Source organism: Porites lutea, chromosome 11 (assembly GCF_958299795.1).
Source record: "Porites lutea chromosome 11, jaPorLute2.1, whole genome shotgun sequence".
Lineage (NCBI taxonomy): Eukaryota > Metazoa > Cnidaria > Anthozoa > Scleractinia > Poritidae > Porites > Porites lutea.
Window position 1 is genome coordinate 19019036 of NC_133211.1, and position 15820 is coordinate 19034855.

General features: G+C 38.4%; 1 protein-coding gene across 6 annotated transcripts; it reads left to right on the top strand.

Annotated features, from left to right (window-relative positions):
- The first annotated feature begins 431 nt into the window (after positions 1-431).
- Positions 432-15615, top strand: LOC140952673 (uncharacterized). 6 transcript variants are annotated; one of them, XM_073402111.1, is made up of 6 exons: positions 434-792; positions 877-1283; positions 2213-2292; positions 12888-12987; positions 13834-13917; positions 15268-15615. In XM_073402111.1, the coding sequence occupies exons 4-6, from the start codon at positions 12904-12906 to the stop codon at positions 15340-15342; spliced, it is 243 nt and encodes an 80-aa protein (XP_073258212.1). In that variant the 5' UTR covers positions 434-792; positions 877-1283; positions 2213-2292; positions 12888-12903; the 3' UTR covers positions 15343-15615. The 6 variants fall into 6 exon arrangements, with proteins under 6 accessions (XP_073258217.1, XP_073258213.1, XP_073258212.1 ...); XM_073402113.1 differs by lacking the exons at positions 434-792; positions 877-1283; positions 2213-2292 and adding exons at positions 8596-9296; positions 9381-9821; positions 10793-10870; XM_073402112.1 differs by lacking the exon at positions 877-1283 and having other exon boundaries at positions 433-792.
- The last annotated feature ends 205 nt before the right edge of the window (positions 15616-15820 follow it).

A 15820-nucleotide genomic window follows, 5' to 3' on the forward strand; every position in this document is an offset into this window, starting at 1 on the left:
ACAAACAAAGACTATAAGTGAAATCTAGCTGTTTTGGATGTTTTTTTCTGGACACTGACGCAATGTCAAATGACCCTTATGCATGATTATGTCAGACGAGCAACTTTCACCACCAATTCTCGTTTGGGTATTCTTTTGAACTCTTCTGCCTTTTCTTGGGAATGCATTTATTCAAACTTTCGCAAATTTACAATTTCAAAACGAGGCTTGATGAAATTTGCTCGTCTGACGTTAACGCGAGGGGCTATTACCACGGTTCTTTGAAATTACAGCCATTGAAGTGTATACCGTTAGTCGTGATTGACAGAATAGAAAACACCTACGGTATTTTTTATCATGATTATTTCAGTTGGATTGACACGCGGTTAATCAAGCATATAAACTTGCCAGGACTCGCTCTCAGTCAGGGTCAATTAACAAAAAGAAATTTCCAATCTACGTATTAACTTTACCTCCTTGGTTACAAAACAAAGTCGAAATTTCTCTTCACAATTATTAACGTAGCAATTTGACTGGGGTAGTTTCAAACAAGCAAAATGATAGTTTAGTGGAATCAAACTGACTTGCATTCTTCTGGATTCTTTGATGATGTCATATAGACGGGGATTTTTTCACAAATTCAAATTCACTAACCATATCAACATTGTACACTGAAAGCATTTTAAAAACCTTTTGGTGTAAAGTACTTGACCGTCGACTGAATAGCGGTAAACATGCTAACTAAGGTTTCATGTTAAAACGGACATTCGGAATTGTGGAGAATGATGGAACAACCAAGACTGAAGAGTAACTGTAAGTATCAGAGTTTTTCCTTCTTGATTTAGTGAATTTTATCAGCAGATTTTGTATTTATTCCGGTCTGAATAAATTCCACAGAAAAGAATGATCTTGATCACAGCAACCACAGAGACTACATCTTGCAAGGATCTTTCAGGCTTGACGCTGCCGCCGCCATCTTGGAGTGCGGCTGTCTTAGAGAGAACTTACAGGAAATCGAAAGTGCATTAAGTGCTTCAGTCAAGTCACCGTTCCGAAGGCACAGTTTTTATCAAAGCAATCATGGTGTAGTTTACTCGATACAAAGATGGCGAAGGGTTACCGCACATACCAAGGCCGAAAGTCAGTACTGACGTGGCAGTTAGATGCCAAACAGCTTTAAGAACAGGTGGCAGCTGCCAATGAAGATGGCGCAAACGACTCATTATCAATGAACGCGTGTACCGAAAATCATCATTTCGGTAGACCAGTTCAGTCCAGTTCGTTGGCACCAACATCTGGGTGAGGTAATTTAACTTTTTGATTTCCTTTAAGCCTAAAAATCTGAAAACCTGTTTTTTCCTAGAACGCAGATGGTCTTGCACTTTTTAGAAGTCATCAGTCAAACGGCTGTACACTCTAGTTAGAGCAGTCAAAATCAAACGTTCCTTCGAAATCCAAAGAAAAGAGGAGAAATATTTCTTCCCTAGTAAATAATTATAAGTTTTGGCATTTAAGCTTGTTTCTTGGCCTGAATTCATTTATTCTAATGAATATCAACCAGAAAGATTCGTGTAGATTACGCCGTATATATATACCGCAATGCAAGGTGGCGACTAAACACACTCGGTTATTTGTCGAAGTTCGCAGTTTTTAACTGTAATTTTCGCGAAACTTTGATTTGAGAACAATTAATCTGGTAAACTAACCAGTGCAAAAGGATTTTAAGGATTTAAAGGATGGCGTTTCGAGGCACGACATCCCAAATTCAAGGAATTGCCCAAGAGCCCAGTCAGTCAACTTTTTTGTATCGTCCATCTCATGGTTTAACCTCTATACCAACACTTTTCAACACTGAAAACCAGAGTTTTGTGTTAGTGGTGCCCCCATTGACACACACCCGCCGCTGTTTTGCTATAAACACTAACCATGTTTATCAAATTGTTGCGTTCACATCCCGAGGGTTCGAGGGCCTATGAAAATGGAATCATCAAGAGGAAGGCTTTCGCTCTGGTAAAGGACAGAGCGCTCGTCGAGGTTCTGGCTTTCGCGATTCTTCAGATAGAGAAAAGTGATCGTTTCTGTGTTTCGTTTCCGAGCGATACAACTTAGCATTTTCTTGTCAGCAGTCATTTTCCAGCTGTTGAGTTAAAGGTTCTCTAACAATGTAAAAATCTCATTCTACAGAAGTGATCGTCTTCACCTCGATTCCGGCTAAGTCTCTTTTGTTTTCCAGGTCGGTCTACCTTCGGCCTACAGCAAACACGACGGGAGAACCACAAAAAACGGAAATCAAGATACTTCGGAGTGTCTGAGGTACGTCCGTTGGAAGGTTTTCAGTATTGATGGCACGTTACTGCCGTCGATGTAAGGTTCAATAGAACACCTTTCACTTTTAAGATTACTCTGACCATAACTGATACGTAAGAACACCTTTCACTCAATTATAAGCTATTGGCTTCACTTTGGTAAGTTAGACTCACACGCTTACTATTAGAGGATATTGACTTCTGTGTCTGCATACGATATTAATAACTGTCTTACATGCTGAAGAAAAGACTATGTAGTTCATGCGCGTTGTAACGCTGCCGTCATTACTCGTATTCCGAAGGCAAATTTAACATATAAGAAACAACTGCTATAAAAATCGCAAATACAAAAGGGATAGCATGCGTTGCCGCTGTCATGTTGAGAACACTCATGTCTTTCAAGCAGTTTTTCATTGAGTAGTGATATATATTCATTTTTTTCTTTTTTCCCGGAACCATGTGCTCAATGTGAAACCTCAACACAATAGCCGGGCACGCGCTAGCTAGGTGCAACGCAATCATCTTATTTGTTTTTGCCAGAAGCATCTACGGCTCTGAATTCCGCAGTTCAAAAGGTGTCGGGCGCAGACTTTTCTACCGGGAACTTGTACCCAGTCTTTTTAATCTACTCCCTTTGTGGAAGTTAAATTAAGCTCATCGTTACATATTATGATTTTATGATTTTATCGACTTTCGCCCTTCCTGAAAACAAATATGAAGGCAAATAAGCAAGGCTTAAGCCTTTAAAATCCATTCTCTCTTGCTATCAACTGAGGAGAGAACTTAATGGAATGAATCAAAAGCAAAGATTTTGGCCAGCTGGCAGACATTCAAATAGCTGCTATTTCATAAGCAACGTTTAATAATCTACAAATGAAGACATAGCGCTTAGTCTTCGTTAAAATGGTTGATACTGAAAAAAACTAGGAACGAAATCATTTAACGTCAAATCCTCAGTCAAGCGGTAAATCGTTTGTTAAGCAAAGCATTGTAAGTCCGATTTACTGCAAGGCAAAGCGTTCTTTATCTATATTAATGTTTTAAAATAGCTTAGCTGAAGTTTTGTAGTAACTAAATAAAGCCTTTGTCACATGTAAAAACAACAACTTAATGAAAAACTTACCTTGCGATCAGCTGCCCCTGGCATAACAAAATCTGTTTTATGACTTTTTCATATTTACATACGCATACTCTTAATCATAAATTAATAGTTGCTCTCTGTTTGATTAACTACACAAACTTAGCAATTACAGCTAATTACACTGGAAGGTCTCACGAGCAGACATCCTTGGGACGCGAGGTGTCCGTTACCAGCCGGGGCTGGCTGCTTACGGGAGTGTAAATTAAAAATACCGAGTTTCACGGAATGGGAGTCAAGGAAAACGAGGTTTTGCGAAGGTGGCCGTGAGTATAGATTTGCCTACAAGTCGAGCTCGAATTTTTTCACGAGCGAGAAGCGCGAGCGGTAGATTTCTTTTTGCATTCAGCGGCAAAGTCTACCGTGAGTAGAGCTGTCCGCTTACGAGAGGGGCTGTTACGAGAGCTTCCAGTGTATAATTATTTATGGGTGAGGAATGATATCACTTTTCCCACCAAACTTTCAACTTTTCTAATTTTTCCCTAAAAAGTCTTCTACAGTTATTTCATCATCTCAGAAACTTTATAAGACATTTGAAAAAAGCATCTTCTGATATCATAACTAAAACACCATAACGTTTTGGTGTTTGGATATCAGATGAAACACTCTTACTGTCAGTTTGATCCAACTGTTTTGTTCCAGGCAGAGTGAAACCTCTTACTCCAACCTATAGCTATCATATTTGACATTCCGTGTCAAGAAATTAAGGCGCTGGCCCATGTTCATTTTGGACCTACTTGTTAAACATGGCGTCTTCCCGGGACCAAAAAAACTTCCTCAATCAGTTAATGGCAACTATGGGCGTCATACCCACCTTGGAAACCGAAAAGGTGAGTTCTTTAGTACAATACAAAAAGTATTATTATTATTGTTAATGTTATTTATTATTATTATTATTATTATTATTATTATTATTATTATTATTGTTTTTGTTATTGCTATTATTCTGCAATTGGTATAGGATTTAATGGAGCCGAAACCAATTGTGGAATTGCACGCATTTTAGGCATCCTACTGATGAACAGTTGCGACCCGTAGATATATATTTTTTAGCAACTAAGATAATTTGCAGTCTGTCTACTTTGAATTGTTATTATTTTAGAACCTGCTCCTGGATAGTTTGAATACTGAACGTCATGACTGGATGCAGAAGGTAGTGAAGGAAATACGCAGTTCAACTAGGCTTCCATGCCTTTTAAAAGTGGTGTAAATGAGAGCTAATGGGAACTTAGTTCTTAGAACTTCCTTGGATTTTCTTTCCCCCTTCGTCATTTTACTATTAATTTAAAGATTTAATAATCGTGATTAAATTTTTTCCAGGACCGTGAGCATTCTTTGGCTGTGTTTCAGCTGACACCACATTCAAATGGACGAATTGTATGTTTCTCCACATCGAATTTTCAGGTAACATATTAATCAAGGGGCAAGACTTACACTTGATCATGAGGAGAATTATATTTAAACAGAGTCAGATGGAGGCTAACTAGCGTGTAAAAATGGATCTTCAACGCTCTTATTCAGAGCTGCGAGGTCATCGGCGAACTCGACACTGGGCTATTAGATCCTGTCTTGATACCAGCACTACTCACTATGGTTAAAAGTGCAATTCTTTTGTTCTTGAACCTTTTTTTTATCATTAGTGTTGGGTCTTTTGTTGTATCGTATGTTAATATCAAGCATTAGAGTAATTTTACTAAACTCGTGAAATAGGTGGTAAGAATACTACGCACTTATGCACTAATTCCATTGTCTTATTTTGTTTATTTGCAACTATTTTGCATTAGTTGCTATTATCTATTTCACGGTTCAAATAAAATCACTCTAATATATTCTTAGTTGCCAGCGTTAACATATTCGTGGTTACTCGAGATAATATATTGCATTCGGATGAAGAGGTTGTAACACTCGGGTAACCCCGCTCCGCGATATATCTTGTTGATTTTCTTCTTCTTCTTCTTTTTGTCTGAGAAGTTCAAAGAGGACATAAGGAAACAGATCCATAATTATTTGACTGAAAAAATAGGTTGACAAAAGAGAGGATGAAACATCAGAAAAGACTGAGTTTATTACAAAGAACATAAGAAAAGGGTCTGAATGGAAGGTTGGTGGGGGAGGGAAGGTGCATGAGTGGTGAAGGGGGTCAATTGACAGCTGACAATAGGGCATTACCCAGTCCCCCCGGGCCTCTGTATCAAAACGAGGCTAAGTTCTCAGCTTTTGATATGGAAATGATTTTCATTCTCATGCAAATAAAACTCATTTTCACAAGAAAGGTTGTGCACGTGGCCTCGTTTTTGAAAGTGAGGGTTTTTGGAACTAGGAAGTTGCCTGTCAATGGCCAAAATTTTAACTAAAACAAGATTTTTTATTCGGCTGAATCCATAACTGAAAGACCTTATTAATTAATAATATGCATACCTGCTTTAAATAATTAATGTAACCTTTTTTAAGTAGGCAATTATATTTGCATGATGACGTCTTTTTACTACATAAGAAAAAAATATCCTCTGGAACCCAGGGTAACTAAGACCAGAATTCATTTTGTTTTTCCTTCCATATTTTATACTTGGTAATCCCAGAGAGGTTTAAACGACAAACGCTCTAATTGGCACAAGAAAGCAAAACCCCGAAGGATACTGGCAGAACCAGTAGTACACTGACACTATTGTGCAAATGGCCTATTTCCGATCCTTTTTGGCTGATAAATTTGCGTTTTATTCCACGTTACGTCACGTTAACGAGCAACGTTTTTGTTGCTAATTTGTTGTTTTTTCTCAAACCAGGGAAACCAGGTACCAAATGAAGAAAACATTGCTGTCAGGTCCTCAAGGAAACAGCCGACTGAAAATCCAGCTTAAAACAGCTCATGACTGGTAATATTTATATCACTTTGAAACTGACGTGGTTAGATGAACAAGAACACTTGGTCGGCCAGCGCAGCTCATAAAAGTACAGACATATAACCTTTTTAGTTTAAAAAATGTATATATAAACAAGGAAAATGTAAATGTAGGACCGGATATAATATATTGAACCTGTTGTAGCCTTGGTATATATATATATATATATATATATATATATACGTATGTAATTGAAACCATCTGTAACAGTAAATAATTCATTCTATGAAAATAAAATTCAGCTTAAGTATCCCTCAAAGCTCTTTTTCCTTGAACACTGAGAGGCGTTAACAGAGAAAGGATATCGACCGTACCAAGTAATCAGGGTGGGCAAGGGGGGGGGGGGGGTAGTGGTATACCAGTATTCCCGGAAAAAAATTCGCCAAAATACCCAAAAATACCCAAAATTCATCCAAATATACCCAAAAGGAAAGGTAGGTATACTTTATACCTGAAATTCAAAGAAAGTGATATACCGAATACCCGTATTTGAGCTGCAATATACCGTATACCCGATTTAAAAAGCCCATGTATACCGTATACACCAAAACCCTGGCCGACTCTGAGTAATGGATTGGAGGAAATCAAATAGGTCCGGTTACAAACAGACAGACAAAACTCAAGTAAGAAAGGAAGAAGAAAAAGAAAAGTGCAGAAAAGTTGGCCCTGGTAGGAGGGTGACCCTGCCTTCCATCACAAAAGGGTGACCCAGCTAGGTGCGGGGTCACCCTAGCCAAGCCAACTTTTTGATTCTCATGTAAACGTTTCGCCACGTTTTGTAAGAGAATGTATGAAAAGTTGGCTCGCCCAGGGTAGCTCGGGTAGACAGGTGACCCTTCCGCCCATGTCAACTATTCTCCTTATAAGCAAAGTGTCAGAAAAAAGAAAACCACAACAACGCACATGCACACACACATTTGGCTATGTGGCATTAAATTTATAAATGAAAGAAGCTTTAATTTAAGTAAATTTTTAGTTTATTACTTTTTCTGGTATTGCCTCGGGCCTGATCCTAGTTACACCACTATAAGACGGACACTCGGTGTTGGTCCCTGCCGTTTTTCAGTCATTTTACTGGAAAGACGGGCATCTCTCTCACACGGACAACGGATAAGTTAGTAAAAAGTACCTCAAAATTGCAAAATGTTTGATATTTTGTGGTCGTGCTTTTGTTCCCCAAGTGTCTCTGTTATATTTACAATAATGTTCAAATTTTCCCTGTTTTGTACAAGATAGACGTGTATACACTGCGATTAATAGTCTAAACTATCTGTCGCTGTAGCAGCTCCATAAACATGGAGCATAACAAGTGGGACCTCTTATGCCAACAAAAGTCAGCGATGTGGAAGACTTCAATGCTCGTGTATATACCGATTAGACCATTTTACAGTTGTGAGCTTGGTGTTCTAGCCTTTGAGTGATTGTGAGGCTGAGGTTGATCTTGTTTTTATACAAACCTTTTTCCTTTTTCAAATAAATGAAAATTTTGCTTAAAAAATACTAGTTAGCATAACAACATGATTTGCATAGTAAAGAAAGAAGGGTTGTATCAAAACAAGGTCAACTCCAGCCTTGTTTCCAACCGACTGTTTTCAGTGTCAGCGAGATTGCAGGATTGAATGGACATGTAAAGAAAAACAAACAAACCAGGAGACGAAAGAAACCAAAATTTGAACTAGCTGAGAACTGTGCGTGTAGTTGCTGAAGTCAAATATCGTCATGTTCAGAACATTTACTTCAGGATTATTGCTTCGCTTGTTATAGATTGCTATAACAAAAATCGATCATAACCGATAAATTATTTTGTTTCTGACTTCGATTTCTATCGATTTCCGATATCAATCGGCGGATTAAATCGATTGATATTGATTAATTTCCGATATAAATTTCTATCGATTTACTACGTCTGGATTTACAGCACATTTGTACAGATGTCACATTTTTGGAATTTTTTCATTGTACTTTCTTTCACGTTCAGAGTTCCAAAAATAAGGCCAAATTAATGCAGAATTTTAATGTATTAAAATGAATGGTTTAATTGGCATGTAAATGGGACATGACTCTTCAATCAAAGACTTCCGCTTTTGTTCTCGCTTTGAGAGAGAGGCTTCGCCGAGGGCAACTCGTGACCGGAAATGGCATATAACTCGAAAATAGGAGCTCGAGAACGTAGATAGAACTTCGTGATTTCCATTTCCGGCCTTAAAATAAAGGGGCCATTGAATCCAGTCGCCCTAAACAGAAATACCTTTGTAGTCAATGTGTAGTAGAGGACAAACAAAGACTAAGAATGAAATCTATTTGCTTTGGATATTTTTTTCTGGACACTGACGCAATGTCAAATGGCCCTTATGCATGATTACGTCAGATGAGCAAATTTCACCACCAATTCTCGTTTGGGCATTCTTTTGAACTCTTCTGCCTTGAGAATCCATTTATTCAAAACTTCGCAGCCATTAAGTGTACACAGTTAGTCGTGATTGACAAAAGAGAAAGCAGCTATGTATTTTTTATCATTATTATTATTATTTGGATTGACACGCGGTTAATCAAGCACATAAACTTGCTAGGACTCGTTCTTCTCAGGGTCAATATTAACAAAATAGAAATTTCCAATCTACGCATAAACTTTAGCTCCCTGGTTACAAAACAAATTGGAAATTTCGCTTCACAATTAACGTAGCAATCTGACTGGGGTAATTTTACACGAGCGAAACGATAGTGGGAATCAAACTGACCTTGCATTCTTCTGGATTAGTTGATGATGTCATTTGGACAGCATATAGACGGGGATTTTTTCAAAAATTGAAATTCACTAACCGTGTCAACAATGTTCACTGATAGCATTTTAAAAACCTTTGGTGTAAAGTACTTGACTGTCGACTGAATAGCGGTAAACATGCTAAATAAGTTTTCATGTTGAAAGAGACATTTTCAGAATTGTGGAGAATAGTGGAACAACCAAGAGTAACTGTAAGTATCAGAGTTTTTCCTTCTTGATTTAGTGAATTTTATCAGTAGATTCTGGATATATTCCGGTCTGAATAAATTCCACAGCAAAGAATGATCTTGATCACAACAACCACAGAGACTACATCTTGCAAGGATCTTTCAGGCTTGACGCTACCGCCGCCATCTTGGAGTGCCACGGCCTTAGCGAGGTGGGAACTTACAGGGAATCGAACGTGCATTAAGTGGTTGAGTTAAGTCACCGTTCCAAAAGCACAATATTTAGCAAAGCTACCATGATGTAGTCTGCTCGATATAAAGATGGCGAACGGTTACCACACAAAACAAGGCCGAAAGTCACCAAACCAAGTTCACGTTTGCTGGCTATGCACTTGCATACTGTGGCAAGATGCCAAAGGCTGTATGGAACAGGTGCCAGCCTCCAATGATGATGCGGGCGCGAAATACTCACTACAATCAACGCGTGTTTTAAAAGAAAATCAACATTTCGGTAAACCATCAGTCCAGCTCGTTGGCACCAGCATCTGGGTGAGTCAATTTAACTTTTTGATTTCCTTTCGGCCTAAAAATCAGAAAAGCTGTTTATTCGTAAAACGCAGATGGTCGTTACAGTTTTCAGAAGACATCAATCAAACGGCTACGGTATTCAACGCTAACAAGAGCAGTCAAAATCAAACGTTCCTTCAAGATCCAAAAAAGAGAAGAGAAATATTTCTCCCAAATAATTTGTGGCATTCAAAATGTTTCTTGACCTGAATTCACTAATTCTAATGTATATATCAACCAGAAAGACTCGTGTAGATTACATGGCTTATTTGTAACGCACTGCAACGTGGTGACTAAACACAGTTGAACTGATTGAAGGCAAGGCTGATCGGAGAGCTAAGGTTTACAAATTTAAATTTGCCCAATATTTCGACTAGACAAAACTAGTCTCCATCAGGGGCTGGAAAAGCCCCTTCAATTTCAAGTGTTATTTTATATTGCTGACCCTGATCTACGACAAGATCCGGCTTTCTCTCGCCGCTCTTTGTCCAAGTGGTCCTTGCAAGAATTGTTGACTAAACACACTCGGTTATTGTCGAAGTTCGCAACTGTAATGTTCGCGAAACTTTGATTTCGGAACAATTACTCTTGACTGGTAACTTACTATACCGCTGCAAAAGGAATTTGAGGATTTAAAGGATGGCGTTTCGAGGCATGACATCTCCTGTTCAAGTCAGTCAGCTTTTTTTGCATCTCCCAGTTTAACTTTTTAAACGTTTTTTTTTTTTTATTTTTTGTTGCGTTCACATCCCGAGGGTTCGAGGGCCTATGAAGAAGGAATCGTCGAAAGGAGGCATTCGCTTTCGTTTCCCAGCGATACAATTTGGCATTTTCTTGTCAATTTTTTTAGCTGTTTAAGTTTAAGGTTATAGCAATGTAAAAATCTAATTCTACAGATTGAATTGATCGTCTTCAGCTCAGTTGATTCCGGCTAAAAGTCTTTTGTTTTCCAGGTCGGTCTACCTTCGGCCCGACAGCAAACACGACTGGAGAACCACTAATAACGGGAATCAAGTTAACATACTTCTGAGGTAAGTCCGTCGGGAGGTTTTCAGTATGTAATGGCACGTTTCTGCCATCGACGTAAGGTTCAATGGAACGCCTTTCATTTTGAAGATAACAAACCATAACTGATACGTTGATACGTTACCCAATTACAAGCTATTGGCTTCACTTTGGTAACAGTGGTAAGTTAGACTGCGTGTTAAGACTATTTCAAGAGTACGATACTTGTTCTACATGCTGAAGAAAAGACTATGTAGTTCACACTCTTTGTAACGCTGAAGTATTATACTCGTATTCCCAAGGTAAATTTAATATATAAGACTGAAACAACTGCTATAAAATCACAAATACAAAAGGGATAGCATGCGTTGCCACGTTGCCACGTTGTGAACACTCATGTCTTTAGACTTAATCTACGACGTCTTTCAAGCAGGTTTTCATTCAGTAATGATACAGTGGAAGCTCTCCTAACGGACACTCTCGTAAGAGGAAAGTTTTACCTACGGCCACCTTCACAAAACGTCGTTTTTAAAACTCTGTATTTTTACATTCCCGTAAGCGGCCAGACCCAGGTGCGAACACCTTTTTCGCGTCCCGAGGGTGTCCGCTTACGAGCGAGTATCTTCATATTTCTTTTTTTGCCCGGAACCACGTGCTCAATGCAAAACCTCTACCTAATAGGCACGCGGTAGATAGGTGCAACGTAATCATCTTTGTTTTTGCCAGAAGCATCTGCAGTATCTCTGAATTCCGTTGTTTAAAAGGTGCCGGGCGCAGTCTTAAAGAAAGTTTAAGCTTGTATCGGGAACTTGTGCTAATAACCAGTCTTTTTTTATCTATCTCCCTTTGTGGAAGTTCAATTAAGCTCATTTTATTATTATTTTATTATGTTCCTGAAAATAATTATGAAGACAAATAAACTACTTAGGCTTAAGCCTTTAAAATCCATCCTCTCTTGCTATCAACTGAGGACAAAACTCAATTCAAAGATTTTGGCCAGCAGGCAGACATTCAAATAGCTACTATAATATTTTAAAAGCATTTTTCAATGATCGGCTACAAAGGAAAATATAGAGCCTGTCTTAATTTCGTTTTTTAAAATGGTTGATACTAAAAAAAAAAAAACGAAATTCTGAACGTCAAATCAGACAAGCGGTAAATTTTGTTAAGCAAAGCATTGTAGGTCCGATTAACTGCAAGCGTTCTTTGTCCGTATTAATGTTTTAAAATAGCTTAGCTAGTTTACATTAGCCTCTGTCGCATGTGAAAACAATAACTTAATGAAAAACTTAGCTTGCGATCAGCTACCCCAGGTATAACAAAATTTGTTTCATGACCTTTTCAGATTTTAACATATACATAATCTTTATGATAAATTATTAGTTGCTCTCTGTTTGATTAACCTCACTAACTTAGCAATTACAGCTAATTACACTGGAAGGTCTCATGAGCAGACACCCTTGGGACGCGAAGTGTCCGTTATTACCAACCGGGGCCAACCACTTACGGGAATGTAAATTAAAAATACAGAGTTTCACGGAATGGGAGTTAAGTAAAACGAGGTTTTGCGAAGGCGGCCGGGAATATAGATTTGTCTACAAGTCGAGCTCAAATTTTTTAACAAGCGAGAAGTGCGAGCGGTAGATTTTGTTTTGTTTTCTGCGGCAAAGTCTACCGTGACTGGTCCGCTTACGAGAGTGTCCGTTAGGAGAGCTTCCAGTCTATGATTATTTATGGGGGAGGAATGATATCACTTTTCCCGCCAAACTTTCCAATTTTACGAATTTTTGCGTCAAAAGTCTTCTACAGTTATTTCATCATCTCAGAAACTTTATAAGACATTTGAAAAAAGCGTCTTCTGATATCACAACTGAAACACCCCTACGTTTTGGTGTTTGGATATCAGATGAAACACTCTTACTGTCAGTTTGATACAACTGTTTTGTTCGAGGCAGAGTGAAACCTTTTACCCCAACCTATAGCTATAATATTTGACATTCCGTGTCGAGAAATTAAGGCGCTGGCTCATTTTCATTTTTGCAGCTCCTAGTTGTTAAAAATGGCGTCTGCCCGGGACCAAAAAAACTTCCTCAATCAGTTAATGGCAACTATGGGCATTCTACCCAGCTTGGAGACGGAAAAGGTGAGTTCTTTACAATACAAAAAAGTATTATTATTTAAATTATTATTATTATTATTATTATTGTTGTTTTTGTTATTGCTATTATCATTACTATAACTATAACTATAACGTTATTGCTATTATTATTATTACTATAACGCTTTAGCCTAGTCCCTAGGCGTTCTCAGCGCGGTCAATCCTGGACCCTACCGTGAGCTGTGACGTCACCGAGAGATACTCTCCGAGACGCCTAGCCAATATTGCCAGATCAAATGTGGCGGCCTTTTTGTCAATTAACTAAACATTCAGCAGGTAGCTGAAAATCTTTCATTTGAACAGGAAGAGTTTCTACGTGCATGCCACAGCGAAAAACAAAGTTTCGGTTTTTTAAAAAAGGATCCGCGAAGCCAAGTTTTGTTTAACAGACGATGAACTTCTTTCTTGAATTTGTGGCAATGAATCTCTGCACGATGGAGGATCCGAGGTTACGGACTGTCGTCGAAAGAGGAAACAAGGCAACAAGAAACAAAGACTCCATTGAGAAAAGGCATAAACATTTTTGTAAGATGTGTTTAGGTTTAAACAAACGTTCTGTCGCCCGCTCTTTCCAAGACTTCGCGCGGACAACGGGTCAAGAGAGAACGCCTAGGGACGAGGCTGATAACGCTCTACTGAACGTCATGACTGGATGTAGAAGGTAGTGAAGGAAATACGCAGTTTGACTAAATCTTCCCTACCTTTTAAAAGTGGTGTAAATGAGAGGTAATGGGAACTTAGTTCTTAGAACTTCTTTGGATCTTCTCTCCCCCTTCGTCATTTAACTCAGTTAATTTAAATATTTAATAATCGTGATTCAATTTTTTTCAGAACCGTGAGCATTCTTTGGCTGTGTTTCAGCTGGCAGCACGATCAAATGGACGGAGTGTATGTTTCTCCACATCGCATTTTCAGGTAACATACTAATCAAGGGGTAAGACTTACACTTGATCATGAGGAGAATTATATTTAAACAGTTGAAGAGTCAGGTGGAGGCCTAGCTAGCATGTAAAAATGGATCTTCAACGCCCTTATTCAGAGCTGCGAGGTCATCGACGAACCCGACACTGGGTTATTAGATCCTGTCTTGATACCAGCACTACTCGTTATAGTTAAAAGTGCAATTCTTTTGTTCTTGAACCTTTTTTTTATCATTAGTGTTGGGTCTTTTGTTGTATTGAATGTTAATATCAAGCATTAGAGTCAAAGATTTTACTAAACTCGTGAAATAGATAGTAAGAATACTACGCACTTATGCACTAATTCCATTGTCCTCTTTTGTTTATTTGTAGCTATTTTGCATTAGTTGCTATTATCTATTTCACGGTTCAAGTCACTATATTAAACATATTCTTAGTTGCTGGCGTTAACATATTCGTGGTTACTCGAGATAACATTGCATTCGGATGAAGAGTTTGTAACACTCCGGTTACCCCGCTCCGCGGTCAATCTTATTGATTTTCTTCGTCTTCTTCTTTTTTTTCTGAGAAGTTCAAAGCGGACATAAGGAAACAGATCCATGATTATTTGACTGAAAAATAGGTTGACAAAAGAGAGGATGAAACATCGGAAAAGACTGAGTTTATTACAAAGAACATAAGAAAAGGTTCTGAATGGAAGGGTGGGGGGGGGGGAGGAGAAGGTGCATGGGTGGTGAAAGGGGTCAATTGACAGCTGACAATAGGCCATTACCGAGTCCCCCCGGGCCTCTGTATCAAAACTAGGTTGAGTACTCAGCCTTTGATATGGAAATGATTTTCATTCTCATGCAAATAAAACTCATTTTCACAAGAAAGGTTGTGCACGTGGCCTCGTTTTGAAAGTGAGGGTTTTGGAACCAGCAAGTTGCCTGTCAATGGCCAAAATTTTAACTAAAACAAGGTTTTTTGTTCGGCTGAATCCATAACTGAAAGACCTTATTAATTAATAATGTGCATACCTGCTTTAAATAATTAATGTAACCTTTTTTAAGTAGGCAATTATATTTGCATGATGACGTCTTTATACTACTAAGACCAGAATTCATTTTGTTTTTCCTTTCATATTTTATACTTGGTAATCCCATAGTGGTTTAAATGACAAACGCTCTAATTGGCGCAAGAAAGCAAAACCCCGAAGGATTCTGGTAGTAGCAGTAGTAAACTGAGATTATCGTGCAAATGGTCTATTTCCGATCCTTTTTTGGCTGATAAATTTGCGTTTTATTCCACGCTACGTCACGTTAACGAGCAACGTTTTTGTTGCTTTTGCTTTTTCTCAAACCAGGGAAACCACGTACCAAATGAAGAAAACATTGCTGTCAGGTCCTCAAGGAAACAGCCGACTGAAAATCCAGCTTAAAACAGCTCATGACTGGTAATATTTATATCACTTTGAAACTGACGTGGTTAGATGAACAAGAACACTTGGTCGGCCAGCGCAGCTCATAAAAGTACAGACATATAACCTTTTTAGTTTAAAAAGTGTACATATAAACAAGGAAAATGTAAATGTAGCACCGGATATAATATATTGAACCTGTTGTAGCCTTGGTATACGTATGTAATTGAAACCATCTGTAACAGTAAAGAATTCATTCTATGAAAATAAAATTCAGCTTAAGAATCCCTCAAAGCTCTTTCTCTTTGTACACTGAGAGGTGTTAACAGAGAAAGGATATCGACCGTACCAAGTAATGGATTGGAGGAAAGCAAACAGGTCCGGTTACAAACTGACAAACAGACAGACAAAACTCAAGCAAGAAAAGGAGAAGAAAAAGAAAATTGTAGAAAAGTTGGCCCTGGTAGGAGGGTGACCCTGCTTCCATCACAAAAGGGTG